At 55.6% G+C, this 23,823-nt stretch overlaps 8 protein-coding genes across 8 annotated transcripts; 4 read left to right on the forward strand and 4 right to left on the reverse strand.

The window, feature by feature from the left end:
* Positions 1-1,684, reverse strand: A1O7_09573 (MFS transporter, SHS family, lactate transporter; the record flags this gene model as incomplete). The annotated part of the gene is made up of 3 exons (XM_007763561.1): positions 1-686; positions 744-1,237; positions 1,293-1,684. The coding sequence occupies 3 exons, from the start codon at positions 1,682-1,684 to the stop codon at positions 1-3; spliced, it is 1,572 nt and encodes a 523-aa protein (XP_007761751.1).
* A 2,325-nt stretch (positions 1,685-4,009) lies between these two features.
* On the forward strand, positions 4,010-4,891 carry A1O7_09574 (uncharacterized protein; the record flags this gene model as incomplete). Its single annotated transcript, XM_007763562.1, has 1 exon — positions 4,010-4,891. One exon carries the CDS (start codon positions 4,010-4,012, stop codon positions 4,889-4,891), a length of 882 nt encoding a protein of 293 aa, XP_007761752.1.
* A 384-nt stretch (positions 4,892-5,275) lies between these two features.
* Positions 5,276-6,376, reverse strand: A1O7_09575 (uncharacterized protein; the record flags this gene model as incomplete). The annotated part of the gene is made up of 3 exons (XM_007763563.1): positions 5,276-6,084; positions 6,189-6,264; positions 6,362-6,376. 3 exons carry the CDS (start codon positions 6,374-6,376, stop codon positions 5,276-5,278), a joined length of 900 nt encoding a protein of 299 aa, XP_007761753.1.
* A 594-nt stretch (positions 6,377-6,970) lies between these two features.
* A1O7_09576 (transcriptional adapter 2-alpha) lies at positions 6,971-9,248 on the reverse strand (the record flags this gene model as incomplete). The annotated part of the gene is made up of 3 exons (XM_007763564.1): positions 6,971-8,446; positions 8,499-9,049; positions 9,128-9,248. 3 exons carry the CDS (start codon positions 9,246-9,248, stop codon positions 6,971-6,973), a joined length of 2,148 nt encoding a protein of 715 aa, XP_007761754.1.
* Positions 9,249-11,334: 2,086 nt separating this feature from the next.
* Positions 11,335-12,118, reverse strand: A1O7_09577 (uncharacterized protein; the record flags this gene model as incomplete). The annotated part of the gene is made up of 2 exons (XM_007763565.1): positions 11,335-12,007; positions 12,072-12,118. The coding sequence occupies 2 exons, from the start codon at positions 12,116-12,118 to the stop codon at positions 11,335-11,337; spliced, it is 720 nt and encodes a 239-aa protein (XP_007761755.1).
* A 791-nt stretch (positions 12,119-12,909) lies between these two features.
* A1O7_09578 (uncharacterized protein) lies at positions 12,910-15,800 on the forward strand (the record flags this gene model as incomplete). The annotated part of the gene is made up of 2 exons (XM_007763566.1): positions 12,910-15,326; positions 15,383-15,800. 2 exons carry the CDS (start codon positions 12,910-12,912, stop codon positions 15,798-15,800), a joined length of 2,835 nt encoding a protein of 944 aa, XP_007761756.1.
* A 428-nt stretch (positions 15,801-16,228) lies between these two features.
* Positions 16,229-18,415, forward strand: A1O7_09579 (ATP-binding cassette, subfamily D (ALD), member 2; the record flags this gene model as incomplete). The annotated part of the gene is made up of 1 exon (XM_007763567.1): positions 16,229-18,415. One exon carries the CDS (start codon positions 16,229-16,231, stop codon positions 18,413-18,415), a length of 2,187 nt encoding a protein of 728 aa, XP_007761757.1.
* A 2,674-nt stretch (positions 18,416-21,089) lies between these two features.
* Positions 21,090-22,357, forward strand: A1O7_09580 (uncharacterized protein; the record flags this gene model as incomplete). The annotated part of the gene is made up of 4 exons (XM_007763568.1): positions 21,090-21,166; positions 21,271-21,368; positions 21,441-21,804; positions 21,913-22,357. 4 exons carry the CDS (start codon positions 21,090-21,092, stop codon positions 22,355-22,357), a joined length of 984 nt encoding a protein of 327 aa, XP_007761758.1.
* Between the last annotated feature and the right edge of the window lie 1,466 nt (positions 22,358-23,823).

The following is a 23,823-nucleotide window of genomic DNA, read 5'->3' on the forward strand; positions in this document are numbered from 1 at the left end:
TCAAACCTTCTCACTAGCCATAGCCTTCTCATCCTCGCTCGACCCGTCACCATGCCCGTGTCCGTGAAGCCCACCACTGATGTCGCCCTGGCTCCTCAAATCCCTGTGCGTCACCTCGGCCATATCCGAGTCGTGCTCGACATCCAAGCTCCGGCCTCTCTTCTCGGGCCCCACAAACGTCAACAAAATCACGTACGCATACACGGCGCCCATGAAGATACAAATCACCTTGCCATAGTTATACCGCTTGACGGACTTGCCTTCCTTGTTGATCAGCGGCGCCAGGGGATACCGTTCGCCAATGGTGGACTCGATGGTCGACGACGCCGACGACGCCAAGTTGCCGAGCTGGTAGGACGTGCCGACGACGAACGTGCGCAGCGAGCCGGGCGACAGTTCCATCAGGTGGATGGGGATCACGCCCCAGGCGCCCTGGACGCAGAACTGCTCGAAGAACGCGGCCGCGATGATGGCGTGCGAGCTGACGAATGTGTACGGGTACAGCAGGGCGCCGCCAATGATGCTGATGAAGATGATGCTGAATCGCCGGCCGAAAATCTGGGAGCAGTACCCGATCACGGTGCCGCCGGTCATGGCGCCGAGGTTGGCCACGACTTGCGTGACGGTGACGGCGTTGGCGGAGAATTTGAACTGGTTGGTCAGCATGGTCGGGTAGAGATCCTGGGCTGTTATTTCCTCCGATTAGTAAAACGCTTTAAAAGGGGTTATGGTTCAAAGCTTACAGCCGTGAGACATGAAGTTGAACCCCGCCATTAGGAGCACCAGATAGATGAGCAACAGCCAATGTCTCTTTAGGGCCACACGCCCCTCGGAGATGAACGTCCCTGCCAAACTGCCCTGCTGGGCTCGGATCGCTTGTCTCGCGCGGAACGTGTTCGTCTCCGGCAGGCACAGTCTGAAGATGATGATCAAGACAGGCGGACAGGCGCCGAACCAGAACAAAGGTCTCCAGCCGTGGCTCGTCGTGTTGACGAGACCACGTGAGAATGCCGTCGCGAGTAAGTACCCGAACGCGTAGCCCTGTTGGAGCATGCCGGAGATGATGCCACGAGCGGCTTCGGGACAGTCCTCCAGCGCTGTAGCGGCCGCGTTTCCGTAAAGGCCGCCCATGGCGATACCGAATAGAGCGCGCACAGCGAGGAATTGGCCGTAGGTCTGCGTAAAGCCCGTGCCGAGTTCGAGGACAATAAACAGGATGTTGTTGATCACAAAGGGCCTAGCATTGGACTGTCAGCAGACGTTCTATGCCAGACACTGCTGACCATAATTACCATTTCCGACCGTATCGATCGGCGGCAATGCCAAAGATGGTCGAGCCCACGGATCGGAACATGAGCACCAAAGTGATACCCCAGGTGATGTCTGTGTTTGTTTTCCCAAACGTCTCGGCGAGGTCAGACACGGTCAGCGACACGGTGAAGAAGTCAAAGGCGTCCCAGGACCAGGCCAAGAAGGCCACTAGGAAAAACAGCCACTGTTGTCTGTTGAGCATGCCCAGCAACGTGAACGGATTCGGGGCCTTGGCCATGGGCGGCTTGAGAGTTGTGATCCGTGTGGCGGCATACTTGGCCGGCGACATGTGGCGGTTGGAGAGTCTGTCGACCTCGTTGTCGTGAGGCCGAGCGACGGCGTCATTCTCCTTGTGGGCGCCGACGTGAGCCATGGTGAAGTTCTGCCCGGCCGTCGCCAGCAGTACTGTGTCAGAGAAAAAAGATCTGCGGCCCTCTTCAGTCGCGGTTGTGACCTCGGATTGCCAAAGTCTTTGCGCCGGCGATTGAGTCAAGTTGATAGAGCCCAGGGAAGGCAGATTAGGGCTTGAAAGAAAGTGCGTGAGCCATTGACGGCGGACACACCGAAGATCTTTTATCTTCTGATTTTCGGGTCATGAGAGCAGCAGGGAGTAGCATGAACAGCACCATGCCAGCTGCCCTATGGAGCAAAACCGGCAACTGATCGGCGATAGCCCGACCTCTGGCGAGGTCATGATGTGGGTTACCATGCAAGGGTGATGATCCCTGGTTGGATGATGGAGCTCATCCTTCGTGGGGAAGAAGCCGCGTCCGACCTGTGAAGGGTCAAGGAGGGTCAGAAATGGCGGGGAGGGAATGTGTGCACAGGGGAGTGCGACGAATGATGGCGACGCTGGGGATGCACTCTTTACCCATCGGCCTTGCAACAGAGCGTGACATCGCGCGGCTGAGTGCGGTGTTGACTCGGTCATAGCAGGCACTGTGCGACACAGTCAGACGAGCAGAACAGATGGGAGACAGATTGGGGGTGTTTCCTAGTGCTTCTATTGTATTACTCGATCTAGTATCTGCAGCCTGCACGGCTTGTTCTTTGTCGCATTCTGCTGATGATTTTAAAAGCACGCCGACACCATCCCTCGACACAATACACATTTCGATGCTCACGGTTACTGCACCGCGAGATTCTGTTGCAGGCTGCAGACTCCAGGCTGATTGCCCACACTCGGCGTACGTTGGTGGCGGGCGAGGCGGGGTTCTTGCAGGCTTTGCAGTGCCGGCCAAGGCACTTAGGCGGCCCTAACAGCCTATCGCGCCCCAGTGCGCGGTGCTTGGGGTGCTTGAGCTGCCCGCAAGCTTTCCGAAGCCTCAGGGCAGTTTTGCTGGGCACTGGGCACACGATCGCTTCCGAAGTGGTGGAAGCTTGAATTGACTGACTCATCGTCTCCCACCTCGGCCTACCACCCGTACAATTCAGCCGACTTAAATACCGTAACAACTCAACGATAGTTGAGACACCCACAATCTTGTCCTGGCTGTCTGTTGGGCGAGAACAGGTGCTCTCTCTCACGATGCTGTTCCCTTTTCGCCTGCTCGTGGCCACTCCTCCGTTGACCCGCGCCGCAACCCCAGCTCCGAAGCCGGGCACTCCATGTTGGGCTCGTCGTCCTCTGCGGCGAATGCCTCGAGTAAGCTCTCTCGTACAGCATCTGCCGCATCTGGCTCAAGACATTGAACCCCAAGAAGTTGATGCGGTCCGCGAGACAGGTCGCCGAGGCGTCGAGCAAGTTCCAAGTGCTCTGGTATTGGCGCTCATACGGCCGTGCTTCCACCAGTAAGTGGACCGCCTCTTCCATCAGCTCCTCCATGTAGAGCACGGCGTCGCCGATGAAACGCTGCTCTCCGGTTCTGTAAGAGCGGAGTGCCACCACTGAGTACAACAGCTCGTCGTCTGCTCTCAACAAGGCCTTCTCCAGTCGGTGATCTCGTTCTATCATCCGGCATCTCTGGATAATGACGTCCTTCAGCCCAAGAATCGTCCGCGTATCCTGGTCAAGCGGCGCTCAGCTTCTTGGGGAGTAAGCTTGATGTAGACTTGGAATGTTTCTGATGGTTCTTCCTTGGGTGTTCCAAGGCAGGCCTCCAGCCACTGAGTATGCACTTCGTTCATGGTGGTGTCGACTAGGTAGGTATTTCTGATGAACTCTTGTTTGACTGGATACATTGGAGTGCTCGGGTGTGACGGTACGAGGTAGGTTCTATCACAGAATGATTGCAAGTCGTTCTTGACGGTCGTGAGCGATAGTTTTATCCTTCGCAGAGCCGCCTTGAGGACCTACCAAAGTTTGCCCCGATCGAGCATGTTGTGTTCCTACCAGCGACTGAGCCACAATGAATTAGCCCTGACTGGTCAACCAAATGCAGCGTGGTCTACAGTTTCCATGGATCAGACGGTATCTGGCTACTCTCAGCAACAGCGCACGGCCACTTTGTATGTCCTCAAGATGAACCACAGGATGGCTCAGCAGGTCCTCGTCGATAACCACCTCGTTTTCTATATAGTGATACCGTGCTCTTGCTGTCGTGACCGTTTTCCCACTCCATCGCACTGCTTCCATTCAAACTCTAGAAGAATCTGTGCTCAATAACCTCTCTATTGCCGTCGCTGACCCAGCTCCTGTAAGCCCCGGCCATCGGCTCCCACCGTGATACTACCGGCAGCAACCCCTACAACAACGACCATGTCTTCCTCCTGCTCTCCACAACCCTCCCTTGCCACTATTCCTACCGTCTGGCGCTCCCCATCGAATAAACGCGCGCGCCGAACCATTCCCACCATCTCAGAGACACAGAAACCCCTGTCCAGCTTCCGCCGCAACTCACTGGGCGCGAAGTTCTCCGTGGATTTCAACGCTGAGTACAAAGAGTCGATCGCTCTCGCCATCCACCCTCCTATCGTTGCTCTCACTGAAGGGGCGCTGGGAGCACGAAGCATCCTCTTCGTCGAGAGCCACAGGGATCACCCCGACCGCTCCTGGGTGCCACCGCGTCCACCGTCGCCATACATCCGCCAAGTGGGACAGGCGGAGAGAGACGCCGCCGAGCGGACCGCTGCGGAGTACGCAACCGTGCACGAGAGTGCTCTTTACCCTGTGTATCGGGGCTGCGAGCGCGGGGAGTTCATCCGCACTCTCGGTGGATGGATTCAGCAGCTGGAGGGGCTGGCGCCCGCCTATCGAGGCGAGTTGTTTTGTTTATTCAACTGGATTCAGCGGACCCAGTTGTGCCAATACCGCAAGCTGGTGAGGCGGATAGGGAGACTCGTGCACGGACTCCAAGAGCTGGAGATGCGGATGAGGGTGATGTCCTTCGAGAACGGACTCCCCAGTGAGTCTCGCTGCTTGGAGCGCGTTCTGACAGACTGGATTCGGAGGGTGACGGAGCAGTACGAGCGGATGACGATGGAAGGCGCCCAGGACTGTCAGTCGCTGGCTCGGAGGAGGGATGTCATGAAATCCATGGGTGATGTGGTGATGGACCTGGCATTTGAGCTGAAGGACGGTGTCCAAAAGCGCGTCGAAGGCATCCTGGAGGTCCTGGAACAGCACATAACACAGTGGTAATGTTAGTCGCCCTGCAACAGAGGCAACATCTTTGTCACGAAGCCCGAGACCGAGACCGCCGTCGAAGCGCTTGATGGGGCGGGCGATGGAGCAGATGCCGATGGAACAGATAAGAGTGTGGTTGAGAACGGAACTTGTCCAAGGACGGTAGGTATATTCAAAGATGGGTTGTTTGGTTGTTGATGGCGTCCTGCCTGGATTCTCCTGTGCTGAGCTGGGGTCCCTCTTAGAAGAGTCTGGTAGTACTGATACCACGAGGTGGCCATCTGGAAATATAAGTCAGATCGTGTTTTGCTGAGTCCAAAAGCGACAGACAGCCAGTGTCGATGAAAGAAGAGAAAGTCCAGGACAAGAGAGGCACGTACCTTCAGCTCTATGCAACCATCAATCTCTCGCTGCGGCAGGCACGACCTTCGCCTTTTCAAGCACCGGCTGAATCAACGCCGCAATCCATTCGTAGGTGGTGAACAGAATGCCACCTGCAAGCACAGTCCGTCCAAGCCGCATGGTACTTCCCCTCCACAGACCCTTGACACCATAGTCTTGAAGAACACCCGTCCAAGCCTCAACCACTCCTTGGCCCTTGACGCTCTGAGCTCTGGTCTTCAGCGTGTCGAAAGGTTGAGTTGCGAAGACAACGACCGTACCCGCCACAGCACCATTTGCGAAATTCATCGCCGTCGTCTGAGGGATGTTCCGTAGGCGCTCGAAATCTTTGAGGATGTTGTATGTGCCTAGACGAACGGCCGTTGTAGATGCTTGCTTCAGCGTGGTGGTCACGTATCCACGATACAGTGCTCGTACGAGCCCATCCTCCTTGATCAACGTCATCGTCGCGTTCACAGGGCCCTTGAACCTCCTCTCACTACGCGCGTCGTCGATCAGGGCAGTCTTAATCCGTTCCGTCGGCGTTACAGCAAACGTGCTGGCCACAATACCGGCACTTATCCCGGCGAGGAGATTCCGGAACGGACTCAAGGTGCCGGTCTCTGGGTCTTTGAACTGGGCTTTTATCGTGTCAAAGGAAATGAAGCGGATGCCGTCCTTGAGGATAGTGCCCGCCACGAGTGTCGAGCAGCCTTTATACAAAGAGCGCGGGCCCTCTTTTTCGATCACCGATTTGATGACGGCGAAGGGGTTGCGGGTCGGCGAAGTGTCGTGGAGTTGGACTCGGGTCTTTGCGAACTCAAAAGCTGTGACGATACAGTCGGTCAATGCTTGGAGTGTTCTGCTTCGCCTGTCCGTTGTGCTTCGCGGTCGTTCCTGGGGAAAGAAGAGCCTGGCTGCTCGTACTTACGATATGTGATGGTTGCTTCCACACCTCCAGCTGCACCTCCCGCAATCAATGAAACGAGCGGCGACTTATTTGATGCCTGTTAGAAAGCCCAAGCATCAGCCACTGCACAAAACTCTCTAAACCTGCGTAAACGTACATGGCCGAGCGAGAGCCGGGCCAGGGGAGCGTCCTACATCGTCGGCTACCATTTTGACCGCCTCTTCTTGACTGTTATAAAGGAGTGACTGGTTCGACGCAACTGTACAGACACAGCCCACAATTCACGATGAGTCAAGAACACCCAAACATGCACACTCCAAGAGCACATAGAAAATGAGATTGAGCTCTGAGATTCACCGTCGAAACTGTCACACTTGCGTCAGGCCCGACGATCGATGCGGCTTCCGGTAATCGGAGAACCTCGGGTCCGGATTATCCTCGGCCGGCCACGAGGCTTCATCTGAGCCTTGCGCCGAAATCGCTTACATTGCCGAGTGACATGCGACCGATGGGATTAGCACTCATGTTGTTGTCGAACTGCCTCTTTGCGGGGCGAAGCTCAGTGCAGGGTCTTGTTACTACATGGCAGGCCGCTGTCCAAGATCCAGCGCCGCAGTCTCTCAAGTCTTGGAATAATCTGTGTGCGTAGTAACACAATCCGATGACAAGCCGTCGAACACACCAAAGCCTCCAGATGTTCCCCTATCCCGGACTGTCCCACGCACCCTTTACCAGCCAGTATCCTGATATCGCAAACGCCGTGTAGTCATCTTGAAAGACATGATCCATGCCATCGAGGCCACCTACGAAAGGTCCAAAGTCCGCTCCCCACCAATATCCGGTGTGACCGTGGTAGCCTTTCCTTTACTCTCAGCCTCGGACTGGAAGCCGAACTTCTGACCTGAATTGGCACTTACTGCCTCCTGCATCATGCGCATGCCCTCTTGCGGTTCTTTCAGACTGGCTTTTCGGAAAGTGTCTTCCATGTCCTTCATGCGCTTCTTGAAGGACAATCTGTCCAGGAATAATTGTTGGCGGCCTTTCTCCAGGTCTCGTCGCTCTGCTTGGACTATTTCTTCCATCTCAGCGAACTGCGCCATCTTCAGCTCGAATTTCTGGAGGGTCAGGTTCACAGCAGCAGAGACCATTCGGGTAATTTCTCTTTCCTCGTGAGACGCGAGGCCGCTAGCTCGAGCTGCGGATGTGGCCAGGGCTGTACTGGCAATGTCATTGATAACATTTGAAGCGCCATTGCCTTCGGTTGTGGCCTTCTCCGCTGAAGGAGCCGCCTCGTCAACTTCCATATGATCTTCTGTTTTTACCTCCTCCTTGCTCTTCTCTGCTTCGTCAGCCTGTTCCTGCTCGGCTCCACCCATTCCCTTCGCGAGCTGAGCCCGTAATTGCTTCTGCATGACTGCGATCGAACGGTTTGATGCAGCGGCAACGACTTCTGGGTCCGCCAATTGAGCAAGGAAACTGACCACTGACATGACCGGGTTATCCAGTTGACTGATTGGACTTCGTCCGGTTAGCGCTTTCATGGCGGCAGAACCGGTCAGAGCACCATCCTCGAGATACTGATCTTGAATGTCAAGCTGCAGGAATTTGAGCACGCATTCTTCTCTTGTTCTGGTGCCAATGTGCTTGGCGATCTCGCTCCAGTCGTTGTCAAAGGTCTCCAGTCCTTCAAGCAGAAGCAGAATTTCCGAGTCAGTCCACGGAGCATCCTTGTCGGGAATGTGAGAGTAAGCTGGTTCCTCCATTTTGACGAAATCCGACGATCTGTGGTTGGCTGGCATTCTGGACTGAAAGTAGCAGTTGGGACATAGGTCGTATTTCTGCTCTCCGGGGTTGGGGGTGCTCGCTACTGGTTCAGATTTGGCATAGTGAAAACGGCACCGTGTGCAATCAACACCGCATGCAAAGCAGTTGAAGCTCTTGTTGGGTTCTCGGGCGACAGCTTGCATAGCCTTGGTAGCAGAGCTCGTACCGTTCGCCGTAGCCCCTTCGCCATTTGTCCGTTTCTCAGGCTCTTCGCTCGTCTTTATCTCTTTCCCTTTGTCATCATATACGTTGCGTCTGATCTCCAGGTTGAGGTCTGCTTTTGCTGCCGGGGTCGCAGAGGTGGCGCGGTCGGTGGAGGGATGCGGTTTCCCTGGAGTTGTAACGGTGTCTCGAGCAGGCTGGAAAGGTTGCAGCCCCCGAGGCGTGTCGGCGATGACTCTGAAATGACCTGTGAAAGGCGGGCCGATATTTGCAGGGCGAGTCTGAGGGTCAACCTGTTGCTGTCAGTATTGTCACTCGGTGGTGAAGAATTACGGCAAGCGCTACCTGGTAATTGATCAAACCCCATTGTTCGAGAAACGCATGGACTCTCATGATGGCGCAGACATCCCCCGCCAGATTCCTTCGGCAAGCGGTCACGGTGAGGTACTCGACGGGGTTCAGGCGGTAGCTGTTGATCATGAAATCCCGGTAATCCTTGTAGACTGCTGGAGTTTTACTCCGATTGCGGCTGTTGAAGAATTCCGGTAGCGACTTCTTCTCGAGAGGGTGTATTATATGCATGTCAAACCACGTGCTGTAACTGGGGAGGATGATCTGGTGTGTTTGTGAGGCAAGGTGGGAATTGGCCGCTTCTTCGAGAGCAGCTTTGGTCTTCTCTGCTTCAGCATCCGTCTGGGTTGGAGCTGGCGTTTGTTGCGCATCTTCGGCTCCCTCTTTTTCAGCATCCACATCTTCGACTTTGGCGTCGTCGTCAACTCCGCCCATGTCTGCATCCTCTGGTTCGCCATCCGGATCGTCCTGAGCTGGCGGGGACTTAGGCGCATCTAATGGGTTGGCCGATACATTTCCATTGGCCTCGACCGGGGATTTCGCCTCTGCAACACTCATTAGATAAACTGCACGTTGTGATTGGCGTCACAGTGGGAGATGCAGAGCGATCGCGAAACGCGTACCTTGAGTTGGTTGTGGTTCCGGTGCGTCGGCAGCAGGTGCTTCGGTGGCATCCGCGCTCAGGTCAGCAGCCTCTGAGCCCTCGTGCTTCAACGTCGCAGGTTCTTCCGTTGTGTCACCCATCGTGATGGTGGTGATGGTGAATGCTCATAAAACCGGCCACGGCGGGCTCCCTGTCTCCTGATTCTGGCGCCTTAAAATCAGCCTACTGTCACGACAGTTGCGCTACTATCCGCGAGCCTTTCTAGATGTTGTTCTGGTCAGTTTTGAGAGGCTGACATTGGTTGCGCCGATGCTGTTGACAGTTCTGGCTGCAGACTGAAACCCTGTCGCGAAAGTTGCGCCGCGAAGAACACGAGGATAAGTCGACAACCATGTCACGTGAGTTGCTTAAAGGAAAAACGTTGATCCGAACCGAGTCGAATCCAGCTTCCGTCCAATCTTTCTGAGGTCCTCACCGACGTGTGTACTCGTAAGGTACGGAATATGATGAAGAGGTAAGACGGCTGGTCCTACGGATACAAACTCCCAGACCGATTCACGGGCTGTCATATCTCGAGCAATCTCCCGATAGCTCGTCTGCTCCTCGACAAAATTTGCGCCTTGCTGATGTGACATTCTTGTTGAACGCTCGAAGGAAGCTCCGAGACTGAAAGGGAGCTTCACGACCACTGTGCTGGTTCCTCTTGGAGACGGGTACTCAATAATCGCTGACGTTCGCAAGCTGCGGGTGCACCATGGCAAGACTTGCTTCGAGGCACATGTTTCTATCCTCCTTCCCTCTGCTCATGTTGTGTGCTGCTACTATTTCCATTGCTCCCGATGACTGACTACAGCGTGCTTCACTCAAATCACGACCACATGTATCCGCACAGCCTCGAAGTCCTGGGGCCCATCGCCAAAGACTTTCTAGACCCCTACAGCGCAACAACCATTCTAGCGGCCGTTAGAAACAAATGCAACCAAGTCGCACGACTCGCACAGACCTGCCCGCAACACGTCCTCCACGATGATTTCAGAAATCTCACCGTCTGGGGTGAAGCTACATACCGCGATATGCTCGACCACATCAACGTCCAGATGCTCCAGGCCCGGGACTGCGCCCTTTACGCACCTCTGCTGTCTATTGTCCTTCCGGCGATGGCGAGCCCGTGGTTCTACTACGTTGTCTTGGCCTCACTACACCCCTCGCCATTGGGTCCAGAATTCAGCATCTGCCTCTTCGTGACTGTGTGCTGGCTCATCCAGCGTGCCGTCTTCAACCACGGCCTGGCTCGCTATTTTGAAACGATGGAGACACACCAAGCGAGTTTTGACTTCCACGGAACCATCAGGTCGAAGCGCGACGAGGTAGCGGGAGCTACTAGGCTTAGCTTTGCTTACCTCAGGGTCCTGCTCGCGACCATTCCGTCACGCAAACCCAGCAGTACCACCACGGGTTGGCTGGCGGCCGAACGGCGCCTGTTTTTCAGTTGCAAGAGGAGCAGCAGAGAGTGCCCGTGTCGCGCTTCGCTACGTGCAGCAGGCCTGTCTGGCGGCGGGCAGACCGTGCCTCCATATGGTAGCATTGTATGACAGAAGGGAAGGCAGCCGTCAACGCTAGCCAGGGAACAGACGCAATGAGATGACACGGAATAGAACCCATCTCGACGTCAAAGCTACGCTATGTATGCACAATGTAACGGGTGGCCGCTTGCGACAGGAGTTGCGCTGCAGAAAATCAGAGCTATTCCACGATATAATGTCCAACACGCGTCAAGTTTGGCATGGCGGGTACCCACCCCCTTAACGTAGCACCGGACGATTAGAAGAAAAGCTGTAAAAGTCCGGATCCATCATGCCTGTATACGGGATATCAGGCTGCAGATAGAGTTGGATCCTGGTTGCATGTCACTGGCACACCACGATCTTCATTCACGGTCGGTGCCACCCGCAGTCGTCGTACTTACACATCGTGCCAAAGTATACATTATGTTTTTAGCTTATCTCAGCTGACTAGTAAGTGCCTTACGATCTGTGTCTTGCGTAGTTGTCTCAGACCAACATGGTGTCCCAGCTTGAGCTGCGAACCGCCAAGCATCGAGTGGCACCCGGAAAACCACAGACGAATCTCGTCGGGCAGGAAGCAAGTATGACTGCGCCGGACACCCCAAGCCGTGTTATACATTGCAGCCACCGAGTTTATATCTTTTCAAGTCTCGAAAGCTCCTCATGAGATATCCTTGAACTTGACAGTCTTATGACAGCTCTCCCCATCGTCATGCTCATGATAGCGACACCCATTTCCCTCGGTCGGATCGTCGAACAGACTCCCGCCACTGCCCTCCTTGATCGCATTGATCACATCGACGGCGAAATCTGGACTCTGGGCAAAACATTCCCTGTAGCTGGTCGCATCCTTCTCGGACCCAGGATCCATGATCTGCCTCGCCGCGATTTTACTCACCAGTTTCCGAAACGGCGACGACGGCGGTGTCCTTTCGTAAATCGGTTTCATCTCCTCGGGCCCCGGCACCAGCCCTGCCTCATTGCATCCTCTACGGAACTGGTCGATGGCCTGGTTCTTCAGTTCCTGGAGTCCGATGGTGTCACAGAGTAGGTACAGCTTCTGGCACGTGAAGGCGTACTCCCACTTGACGTCCTTGGGCATCCATGAGACGTCGTCAATCTTGCCCTGGTAGAGCCACTTGACTAGTAACTCGAATGCGCCTGGGTCTTCGTCCCGCAGATCCAATTTGTTGTCCTTGATGCGTTTGGGGGCGCCGTTGATGGCGTAGGTTTCGTCGAAGAAGCGCGCATGGTGGGTGAGTAGGTTTTGATGCAGTGACCAGTGCCGGCCATCCGGACCGACGAATATGTCCAGGATGGGCCCGGAAAGGAGCCTGGGAGCGCACGCGTGAGCGCAATGCGCATGCTAAGTACACAGACACCCGGAATGCAACTTACTCTGCAAATTTCTTCGCGGCGATATCTCCTATATTCTCCCTGGGCATTTCAGGACCTCCTCGTGTTCCGTGTCGATAGGTCGAGTAGATGCGATCAAGTGTATTCGGTGGATTGCGCGGAGTCGCATCTGCGGTAGCATGGGACCTTATGGGTGTCTGCGAGACAAAGGGGTCGAGGCGATCGGAATGATGCCCCATGCGACATTGTTTGAGATAGTTCGGATGCTTTGGAATGTTAGGAAGAAGACAACGCCAATGGAACTGGAGATGCGTTGTTCCAAGAGGCAAGTGAGGATGAGAAACGGATGCATGTCTGACAAGTGGTGTCCTCGATGATTGTGCTACCAATCTCGCAATGTTTTTGTCAGGCACGGATGAGTGCAGCTGGAGGTCCACAGGCGCCCACTAGCTCTGTAATTACGTAGGTGCTCGTACCCGGCAGCTCATGTAAGGGCGCTGAGGCCCCCACCACCACCTCTGGGTTGCACCACCACTACTGTGATAGGCCGACTGCCTCGGCCTCAGACCGTTCTCTGCACAAGCTGCACGAGATGCAGGTCCCGCCCCGCCGCAGCTCGACGCGTCCTCGAAAAGCGCGTCGTGTCAAACAATTAATGAAATCGAACTCCACGATAGAACTTATGCCTACACCACTGAATACTTGAGCCAATCCATGTGATTTGTTGCAACGGCCATCGTCATGTTCTCACACCAGTCCATGTGCTGAACTTCTACCCGGGCTCGCCGTTCGTCTGGTTCCGAAAGCACCATTCCGGAGACCCTTGATGCGAACGCTGCATTATCCAACCGAATAGATACCTTCGATCACGACAAGCATAATGGTTTTCTCCTCCTCTCCCGTGCTCTACCCTGCGAGCTCTTCGCCACCAGCAATCCCTGAGAAGAAGAAGCGCCGACTATTTCAACCATTTCCCAGCGCGCCACAACCCAAGAGACCGAAGGTGTTGGGTGGATTTTTGGTGGATAGCGATGACGAAGCTGCCGACCAGGACAAGGTGGAAAAGACTGAGAACCCTCCGTCGCTCCTTTCGAAAGACCCAAGCCTGCCTACGCCGCCGAAAGACAACACAGAAATCGCTGGTATGCAAGCCACGAAGCCAGCCGATCAGCCGGCCAGTCCGACACTGCCCCCATTGCCTCGGTCATTGCTCAGGAAGAGACTGCTAAACAATGTGACTGTGCAGACCTGCCAGGGGGCATTACTGGAGATTCCCATTCGACAAAAGTCCCAACAATTGTCCTATGAGCAGACGATCGCGCAGCGATCAGTGACAGCAGCTGGACGAGCAAAGAAAGCATATTATGGCATTGATATCCACAAGCTCATGGATGAAGCAAAGACACAGCGGCAGCTTCACGAGTTTGAAAAGCAGAGAGAGGCGCAAAAAAGACTTGCAAAGCCATCACTGGAAGTCTCGGTGAAAGCCGTGACTCCAGCTTCCAAATCAGCCAGTCACCAAATGTGGACGGAGAAGTACCGGGCGAGGAAATTCACCGAGCTCGTCGGAGACGAGCGGACGCATCGGCAGGTTCTTCGTTGGCTGAAAGCTTGGGACCATGTGGTCTTTCCGGGAAGTGCAAAGCCTAAATCTGTTAAAGTGTTTGACGAAAAGGACCAAGGCCAGCACCAACACAGGAAGATCTTGCTCCTGACTGGACCGCCGGGTCTCGGAAAGACCACCCTGGCCCATGTCTGCGCCAGGCAAGCAGGCTATGAGGTTCTCGAAATCAATGCAAGTGACGATAGAAGCAGGGATGTGGTCAGGGGGCGGATCAAGGATGCTCTCGGCACCGAAACTGTCCGGGGCATCAAAGAGCAAGGCAAAGCAAGAAAGGCCGGACGGCCCGTGTGTGTCGTTGTTGATGAAGTGGACGGTGTCACCACGGGCTCAGGTGCCAGTGGTGAAGGTGGTTTCGTCAAGGCTCTCATTGACCTTGTTCAGCTTGACCACAAGAACGCAGCGGGAACCGGCACCGGAGATACCTCCAAGGGAAAAAAGAAGGGCGACAAATTCAGGATGCTAAGGCCCCTGATTCTCGTCTGTAATGACGTGTACGCGCCTTCGCTTCGACCACTGCGAATGAGCTCGATGGCCGAGGTCGTCCATGTTCGAAAAGCACCGATGGACAAGGTCATTGCACGAATCAAGACTGTCTTTGAGAGGGAATTGATTGCCTGTGACAATGATGCTGTTCGTCGACTGTGCGAAAACGCTTGGGGCCTAGCAATGCGGAAACAGCGAGTCCCAGGCTCTCGAGGCTCTGGAGAAGGCGACATTCGAGGGGTCCTTGTTCAAGCTGAATGGATTGCTCACAAGCTGCGAGCAAAGGAAACGAAGCCTAGGTTGACGCGACAGTGGCTGGAACCGCAGCTTCAAGACGCCCAAGCAGGTCAGAAAGGCTTAGGACGAGGCGGGGTCCGAGAAGTTGTCGAGCGAGTATTCTTGGAAGGAGCTGGTTTGCCCAACCTACCGACCAATCTTTCCGCGGACGAAGCCAGATTAATTGCTGACTCCAAAACAAATCCTATCGGAGTGGCCAACCTGCGGAAGCGGGCAGCCCTTACAGCATTGAGAGAGATGGTCGATACCTGTGGGGACCATGATCGAGTAATGACTGACTGCTTTGCGACATACCCGACTCTGACGTATCAGGATGACACCCAACTGTCGAAGCCGAACGCTGGATACGACTGGCTTCATTTCCACGATGCCTTGTCGACCCGGGTATACTCAGGCCAAGAGTGGGAGCTCACGCCTTACTTGAGCACTAGCGCCTGCGGATTTCACCATCTCTTTGCCGTGGTCGACAAGGGCAACAAGGCTTGGAACGACGAGACGCCCGAGGAAGAAGAGGTGGATGTTCACCCATTTAGCGGTCCCAAGGCGGATTTTGTCGCGTATGAGGCGGAAAAGCAAAGCCGGACGCTGCTGACGGAGCTTCAATCGAGCTTTTCAGCACCCCTGTTGAGGCTGTTTAGTTCTGTCGACGATATCGCCACGGAGCTGATCCCAAGCGTGGGGAAGATGTTGGCTCCAGACGTCAAGCCCGTGGTGATTGGCGGATCAGGTGGTTCTGCCAGTGTAGCGAGCGTGCGTAGAGAGACCGAGAAGGTGTGTGTCAGAAACGCTGTACGAACCATGCTGGCTCTGGACTTGTCGTTCGAGCAAGTCCGCGTGGAGGTCGAGGGTGGTGGCGCTCACTCGAATGGCGGCTACGTGTACCGCATGGAACCGTAAGTCGAGGTTTCTTTCTTGAGAAGATCAACCCAAACACTGACAAAGTAAACAGCCCTCTTGACAATCTTCTGGCTTACCACATGGAAAAGTCAGCCTCCGGTGCCGGTCCGATCCGATATGCAGTTCGGCAAGTACTCGACCAAGAGCTGAAGAAGGAGAAAATCTTGCAGAATTCAGCAGTCAGGCACGCTCGGTCTGGAACATCGTATTCAAGCCTAACGGGGGATGAGAACAAGGAGAACGAAAGTCCAGCGAATAAAGCGCAGCGGGTGGCGTCGAAGGAACCGGGTGTCAAGCGCGACTTCTTCGGACGATTGATCAACGAAGAACGGCCCAAGTCAGCTGGTAAGGCGGTGAATGAGCCGGGGCTCAAGCTACAAGCAGGTCGGATCTGGGTGTCGTTCCACGAAGGATTCTCGAATGCCGTTCGGAAACCGATCACGTTGAAGGAGTTGATGGACGGTTTCTGAGAGCAGTGTTGCGACGAGTAGAGGATGCACACCTGTCAGGACGACTCTTCTTCAGACACGAGCAATGAGATACGATCACACAGCATTTCTAGAATACGTCCGTGGCAAGGGTATGACTGAGTACAAGTCGTCCTTCTCGCATACTCGGAGCAGCTGGAGGTTGTATATAATTAGCCATAATACGTCATGGATGCTCAGTCCGCCAGCACATGCTTCGATTGACCGAGGCTGAATCAAGGTCCTGTCAGTGGGCCAGACACGGGACAGCAAAGCCGTTGTATCACGCAGACTACTGTAGACATGTGCAATATCTCAATATCCACTGTCACCGTCACTGCCTACCACGCACCGTGAAGAAGATACTGACGATGTTTCCTCCGCCTTAACCTGACCGGTCCTCGCTCCCCTCCTCCTCGACCGCTCGCGCGATGGCGGCACAATCCAAACTCCTCCCCCCAGGCCGGAGCGTCAAACAGCTGCTCTCGCAATTGACCTCCCTGTACCTCCAACACCGCACCAAGATCTCGCGGACCGTGTACATCACCCTCGTCGTCGCCCTCATCCATCGCATCCACAATGCCATCTCCGAACAGAAAGCCGCCGCGCGACGACAAGCCGAGATCCAACGCGACCGGGCCCGTCAAGCGGCGCAGCAGGGCAGCGGCCTCGACGCAGACAATAACAGTTCGTTACAGAAGCCCGACGATGGCAAGAAACCCAAGCGCGTCGAGATCAACCGCGAATTCTTCCGCTCTCTGGCCCGGCTCCTCCGCATCGTCATCCCCTCGTGGCGCTCCAAGGAACTGCGCCTCCTGATCTCGCACACCGTCTTCCTCGTCCTCCGCACGCTGCTCTCCCTATACGTCGCCGAGCTGGACGGCAAGGTCGTGTCGGCGCTCGTGCGCGGTCGCGGGCGGGACTTCATCCTGGGTCTGGTGTGGTGGATGCTGGTCGCCGTCCCCGCCACGTTCACCAACTCGATGCTCCAGTACCATCAGACGCGGCTGGCGTTGGCATACCGCACCCGCCTGACCAAGCACCTGCACGAGAAGTACCTGGATAACATGACGTTTTACACACTCTCGGCGCTGGACGACCGCGTCAAGAACGCAGATCAGTTGATCACGGTGGACGTGGCGCGGTTCGCCAACTCGCTGGCGGAACTGTATGGGAATCTGGCGAAACCGGTGCTCGACATGGTCATCTACAATTACAGCCTGAGCAAGTCCGTGGGTGGGGAGGGTTTGTTCGCCATGGCCCTGCTGGTGCAGGTTTCCGCGAACGTGATGCGCGCGCTGACGCCGCCGTTTGGCAAGTACGTCGCCGACGAGGCCCGGCTGGAGGGCGAGTTCCGGTTTCAACATACCCGGCTGATTGACTATTCTGAGGAGATTGCCCTGTACGCCGGGCACGAGGCCGAGAAAGATACCCTGGACAAGGGCTACTTCACGTTGATCAAGCATGTGAATCGCATTTTGCGACGGCGGTTCTACCATGGCTTCATGGAGGATTTCGTGATCAAGTACTTTTGGGGTGCGCTGGGGCTGGTGCTATGCAGTTTGCCGGTCTTTTTCCAAATCCCGGGACAGGAGCAGCAAGGGCAAGAGTCAGGCCGTCTGAGAGGCGACCACACAGAGAGTTTCGTCACGAACCGGCGGATGTTGTTGAGCAGCTCCGACGCCTTTGGTCGGCTGATGTTCAGTTACAAGGAGATCACCGAATTGGCGGGGTATACGTCGCGGGTAGCTTCCTTGCTGGACGTCATGGACGAGGTCTCGAAGGGCCACTTTGAGAAGAACCTCGTGAGTTCGGCGAGCACGGAAGAGAACGCGGCGGTGCTGCGTGGGAGAGGCACGATTGAAGAGAGCGAGAATATCGAGTTCACGGACGTGCCGATCGTGTCGCCGAACGGGGACGTGCTGGTCCGGAAGCTGAGCTTCGCCATCAAACCCGGCGATCATTTACTGATCGTCGGACCCAACGGATGCGGCAAATCCTCGCTCTTCCGCATCCTCGGTGGCCTGTGGCCCGTCTATGGTGGCAGCGTCAAGAAACCGTCCTTCGAAGACATCTTTTACATCCCGCAACGACCGTATCTCAGCCGCGGCACGCTACGCGACCAGATCATCTATCCGGACACGCTGTACGAGTTCCGCGCCAAGAACGGCTCCGAGGACCGACTCAGGCAGATCCTCGAGATTTTGGAGATAGAATCCGTGCTTCAACGGCCTGGAGGGTGGGATGCCGTCGAAGAATGGCGCGACGTCTTTTCGGGGGGCCTGCAGCAGCGCATCGCCATGGCGAGGCTGTTCTACCATCAGCCCAAATATGCCATTCTCGACGAGTGTACCAGCTCGGTGACGCTCGAGATGGAACGGAAAATGTACGAGACGGCCAAAGGGCTGGGCACGACATTGATGACCGTGAGTCATCGGAGGAGCTTGTGGAAGTATCACAGTATGATTTTGCAGTTCGACGGCCAGGGCGGTTACGTCTTTTGTCCGCTAGACGCCGAGAGACGGATCAAATTGGAAGACGAGAAGGAGGAGCTCGAGACCTTGCTGAGAGGCGTCGACGGGTGGAAGGCCCGGCTGGACGAGCTGCAGCAGGGTTGAGTCGCGAACCTTGTGAATACCAGGTATCTACAGCACATATCTGTTGTCACCACGGCCGGCCCAGCCAGGGATAGCAGGCATCCACGCTTCCGGTAGCACAGGCTCGCATCACGGCCCGAAACCAATTCCACCCTCAACACACGCCATCCACTCCATGAATGCGGCAGTCTCTCGTCAGGAACGCTTATGGTTCCTCCTCTGCAACGGAATCCATTAGAGCGTGGGAGAGAGGTGTGTCTGCTAGCGGGTGCATAGGGGTGCAAAGAGGCCTGGTTGAGCCAAGCTTGCTGTTTGTTGAGGAGATCTCGAATGGTAAAGCCGAGGCATTGATCAGACTCGGGAAGCTGTGTACTCTTGAGAGTATAGAACATCAACCTTGCCCACCCACGGGAGAGACACTATTGTCCTGAGGGCAGACTCATAAAATGACGGGATTCCACTGAATTTCTCGACCTCTACTGTCTACCAAGATCATCGGCGATGGTTCTACTCTCTTTTACGTTATCAAGCTCCAACCAGTGTCAGTGTCTGAGCGAATGCGTCACGAGAGAGGTGCTTGCTCGTCTGAATAGGAGGCAGGAGGAGGGAGGCGTGCTGTGTGCGTGGTGTACAAGCTACCTTACACAGGAGATGAGGGTTCAGCGAGGTCTGGCCATGTCCATGCCCATTCACCCTTTGGGTATTGAGCGCTTAAGCAGTACCCCAAGTTAGTTACAACGACTACGATGTGCTTTCGGGGCTCCACGCGTGCAGTATCCGTATCTAGCTAGCCATTTAGCCTTCTTTTAGCCGTCCGCTGCTCTTTTTGTGTCGACTTACGGGCAGCAGTCGAACGAGACCGTCTCAGCAAGGTAAGGCAAGGCATGTTTAAGCGCGTCTGCGTGCGTGCGTGCATGCCATGAGTACTCCGAGTATCTGAATCGAGTCGAATCGACCAGCTTTCTCAGCCCGGCAGGGTTGGTGACTCGTGCGGGCGGGCAATGTCATGAGCCTCCTGATTCTGCGCAAGAAGGCTGAGAAGCAGAGTACTGTCCTGGTACCTCGGACGAGGTACGGTGTAGCGACGTCTTCCTGGTCTGTCCGTCCTTGCCGCACATGCCCATGCCATCTCTACTGCTACGGCACACATCATGGGCGCCACAAGCGACACAGAGGCAGAGGCAGGTGCAGTTACAGTACCACTCATCTGCCCGTTCGCCGTTTTTGATGGCTCCCGAGTCACGACCCGCCGGCTGCGCAGTGATGGAGATTCAGCATTTATACACCGATACGATCCCATCCACCAACACAACGCCTTCACCCACTGTAGGATTGCAGATGGGACATCGATGAACGGGACATGCTCATCAATCGGCACGGACCTTGCTTCGACGACTGGACAGACCTTGGGAGAGTCTCGTCATATTGTGCCGCCCTGCAGACATGTCTACGGTTGGCGGATCCACGATCGAAAGTCTGGTAAACCATTATCCTTTGCAGAAAAGCGCTGGACTTTCGCATGGAAGAAGCTCAGGTCAGTGACATAACCCTGCACTTTCCGATTGAAGAAGCTGATGGTGGGAATGACCCTGCACGAGGGTGCGAATTCGGTAGTTTCTCCCGGGATCGATGACCAGTCAAGTGGCATCATGGCCATCTCGATTGGAGACGGGCCAAGATACATCATGAGTCAGGCAATGGGACTTACCACGGATCCTGGCTCTTGATCGTGTCGGCTTTTGATGCATCATGTTCGGCAGGGTGATGCTTAGAAGAGTGAAGACACGACCCGCAGTGTGTTCACCTGTGCGCCTTGCATCCAGATAACCCTGTAGTGCTGGCCCTGTCAGACTTCATCGGCGAGTCGGGATTCTGTTAGCGAGTCCTGACATGACTCGGTTGGCTTTCGGCGCTGGAGATAGAAAGTATATTCCAACCCCCCGAGCTAGGAACCCCGGGCATCTGGCTGTGCATGGTGATACCCAAACTCAATTTCATTGGAGCGCATGAAGAAGCTGCGTATAGAGACATGGGTGAAGCGCTAGAAACGCGTGAAGAGCGGTTTCCCTGGGCGGTAGAGACGCACGCCAAGCTGGAAATGAGAGGAACCAGCTGCAGGTTAGGGTCGGAAAATGTGATACAACCCGTGGATGAGTTGATATGTCGTGTCCAATGCTTTAGCTGAACCTGTCACACCGCGCGGCAGCCCGTGCATGACCTCAGGGTTCGCCTATTCAGCAGCCAGCAACTAGCCTCCACGGCTGCCCTGAGCCGTAGCCCGCGTGGTACTGTAGGCGGAAAGCGCTCGCCAGGAGGGCCCGATGCCTATAGTCGATCCGCCGTCGGCCGGTACGAGCAAGGCTGCACCTGAGATTGTCCATATCCCGGCGACCTGCACGGACCTGGCGAATGGAAAAAGGATGCGTTTCCGTGCATGGCATTGTTGGGCGATTTTGGTGGAAGTCGGTGGCTGCGGTGGATGCGGTGGATGCGTCCGTGCGTCGGACCCCACTTTGGCCGCGCCGCACGTGACTTGCGCAAACTGTTCCCCGTTGGCCGCCACCTGCAGTCGGAAACCTCCTTGCTTCAGTGTCATCCATGCTCCCCGTCGAGGCAGACATCGGGTTCTTGTGCATAAAGGAAGCTGTCCCATATTGCCCCTGTGAAGCTCTTCTCTCCTGGTAAGTCAGCCATCATGTCGACACCCAACACGTCCGATTCCATTGACGCAGCGTTGCAGGAGGTGAGCGAGCTCACTGGGAACCTGTGCCTGTAAGTATTCAGCCACCAGACTCATGGATACCACTTCCGTATTGCCCCGGTTGGCGGTCCAAGCGCGGCTTGTCAAAATTAAGTTTCTAACCAAATCATCGTAGCGGTGGCAACGCCGAGGACGAAGGTCCGACGAGCATGCCGCTCGGGCGGTACTGGCAGGAGGAATATGGTCGCAACTATTCGGTGCTTGGGCGCTACGGTACGTCGCTTTCCGGGTAGTGACCGTCCCAGCCCAGCCCCGAGGCCCACCTGACTGACAGTCGTCCGGAAGAGTCCATGTTCCCCAGTGACGAGGACGAAAAGCACCACTTCTACCGCTTAGGATCGTTGTTAGCTAGAGTCCTTCGATGGCAACTGTTCCGGTGCCCGGCCTCGATGGCCGGTGCCAATGTTTTGGATATGGGCACGGGGACTGGCCAATGGGCTCTCAACGTCGGAAGGACAGACCCGTCATGTAGAGTGACAGGTGTTGATATCGCTCCTGTCGAAGCCGGCAGCAACCGGGCCAACGTCAAGTTCGAAGTCCAAGATCTGGAGTCGGGCTGGCCTCGCCGCCGGCCATACAGCTTCATCTTCGGCCGACAGCTGGGTGGCTCCATTGTCGATTGGCCCCGACTGATCCGCCAGTGCTACGAGTAAGTCGGCGGGTCCCACAACGTGCAGACGCCCACAACCGCCCAGACGTGGGACCTCTCCAAGATATATCATGACCCCATTGCTAACTGAAACGTGTTGCGATGCAGCAACCTCGAGAATGGCGGATGGATTGAGTTCCATGAGCTGGACTCAAATTACTATGTCATGCCCAACTCCACGCCAGGCCGCAAGGTCTTGGAGATGAGCCAGCTTTTGTCCCTCGGCCTGTCCAACCTGGGCCGCAGGCTCGATGTGGCAGATTACATCAGGGAGCTCCTCCAACAGCAGGGCTTCGAGCATCTCACCCACGACCGCATCGCGGTCCCGATCGGCATGTGGCCGCCGCCGCCACCCCCACACACCAATGCCATCGACTCAATGAGGAACGTCGGGCTTGCTCGGATCACCGAGCTGGAGTTCGGCATTGAAGGGCTCACCCTCAAGCCCTTTTGCAAGGGGCTAGGGTGGACGCCTTCACAGGTGCACCTCTTCGTTGCCGATGTCACCCGTGAAGTTGTCCTTGGGGGCACCAAAATGGCCTCGACCCTGTGAGCCCGCTCATCTTGACGTAGCGTTCGAGTCCCTTGTCTGTCTGTGCTGACCTTCCGTCCTTCCAGGAACATCATCTACGCGCAGAAGAATGTCTGGTACTGAAACTGAAGGCTCAGACGGCCGTAGTGTGCAAGAGGACGAGCTAGTTTGAAGGCAATCCCAGCCAGAATGCGCCCAAAGACCAGCCGGGCCAGTTTACTCTGGCGTCGCACCTGAAGCAACGAATTTCCTTTTCTTTCTCTCCCTCACGGACGAATTGTCGGCTCAACACGCCGGTAGATTTTCAGGTCATCACGAATCACGCGAGGCAGAACAAGAACAGCGCAAGCAGAGCAGAGCGGCGCAGAGCCGAGTAGAAGACACAAGGATCATTGTCTACGGCGAGCAAGTCGGCTTGTCGACGAGGTGGAGCAAACAAAAGGGGAGCGCAGAGTAGAGCAGCGCAGAACAGAGCGGAGCAGCACAGAGCACCGCAGAGCAGAGCAGCACAGAGCACCGCAGAGCAGAGCAGAGCAGAGGACACGAGGATAACTGTTTCGGCGAACCACCGGCTGGCGACGAGGAGCACAGAACAAAAGTACAGCAGAACATCAGCAGGACGACCCAAGAGACTGCATCTCCCTGCACGAAACATCTCGGTATTTACGATTGGTACCGTACTGTGGCACAGCCTAAAAGTAAACATGGGTACGATCGAATCATTGTCCCCTCGGTAGGACATAGATCATCCATCCTCCCTCGTGACCAGGGGAATCGGAGCAGCGGCCGGGCATTGAAAGATCTTCCTTTCCGAGGCACTTGTGATTATACCATTTACCTAGGTACTTGTATCTTTCCGAGTAATCACTCAGTTTGTCTGGTCTGATCCGTGGTTGTTCGAGCGCCGCATGCCCGCCCGCTTCGCCCGATTGGAAACAACCTAGAAGGGGAAAACGACGGACGGTATATAATGTCTCCTTTTGTTCGCAGACGTGACATGACATGCTGCGTCGCCTCTTCCTGGATATATGTTATTGTCCTGCGCGACATCACGCATCATCATCATCTGTTGCAGCAGCAGCTCCTGCTGCTGCTGGCACTCCCTCCCAACGGAGCCGTGTGAGTTTGCCGGCAATCTTACCTCAGATCATGCATGGGTGAGCAGCCGACGCTCTTCGGCCTCGAGCCCATACCGTATAATAACGACAGTACCTAGGTAAGTCGTTACTTGGCAAATTACTCATCGCTTCGAGATGCGGGAAATGCGTGCGATCGCCACTGTGGCCCCAAGTACTCACCGCGGTTCCTTGGCCTCGATGGTTTTCGGATTCTATCCACCACTTCCAGTCTGAGTACCACCTCCGTCGACCAGGATTCATGCGACATTCCAGGCATGCGGTACTCAGCGACATTAGGAAGAGCCCACCTTCCGGGTTTGTTATCGCACCGCGCCGAGTCCAATGGATGACTTACCGCTAGCTGGTTAT

Source organism: Cladophialophora yegresii, assembly GCF_000585515.1.
Source record: "Cladophialophora yegresii CBS 114405 chromosome Unknown aczIN-supercont1.7, whole genome shotgun sequence".
NCBI lineage: Eukaryota > Fungi > Ascomycota > Eurotiomycetes > Chaetothyriales > Herpotrichiellaceae > Cladophialophora > Cladophialophora yegresii.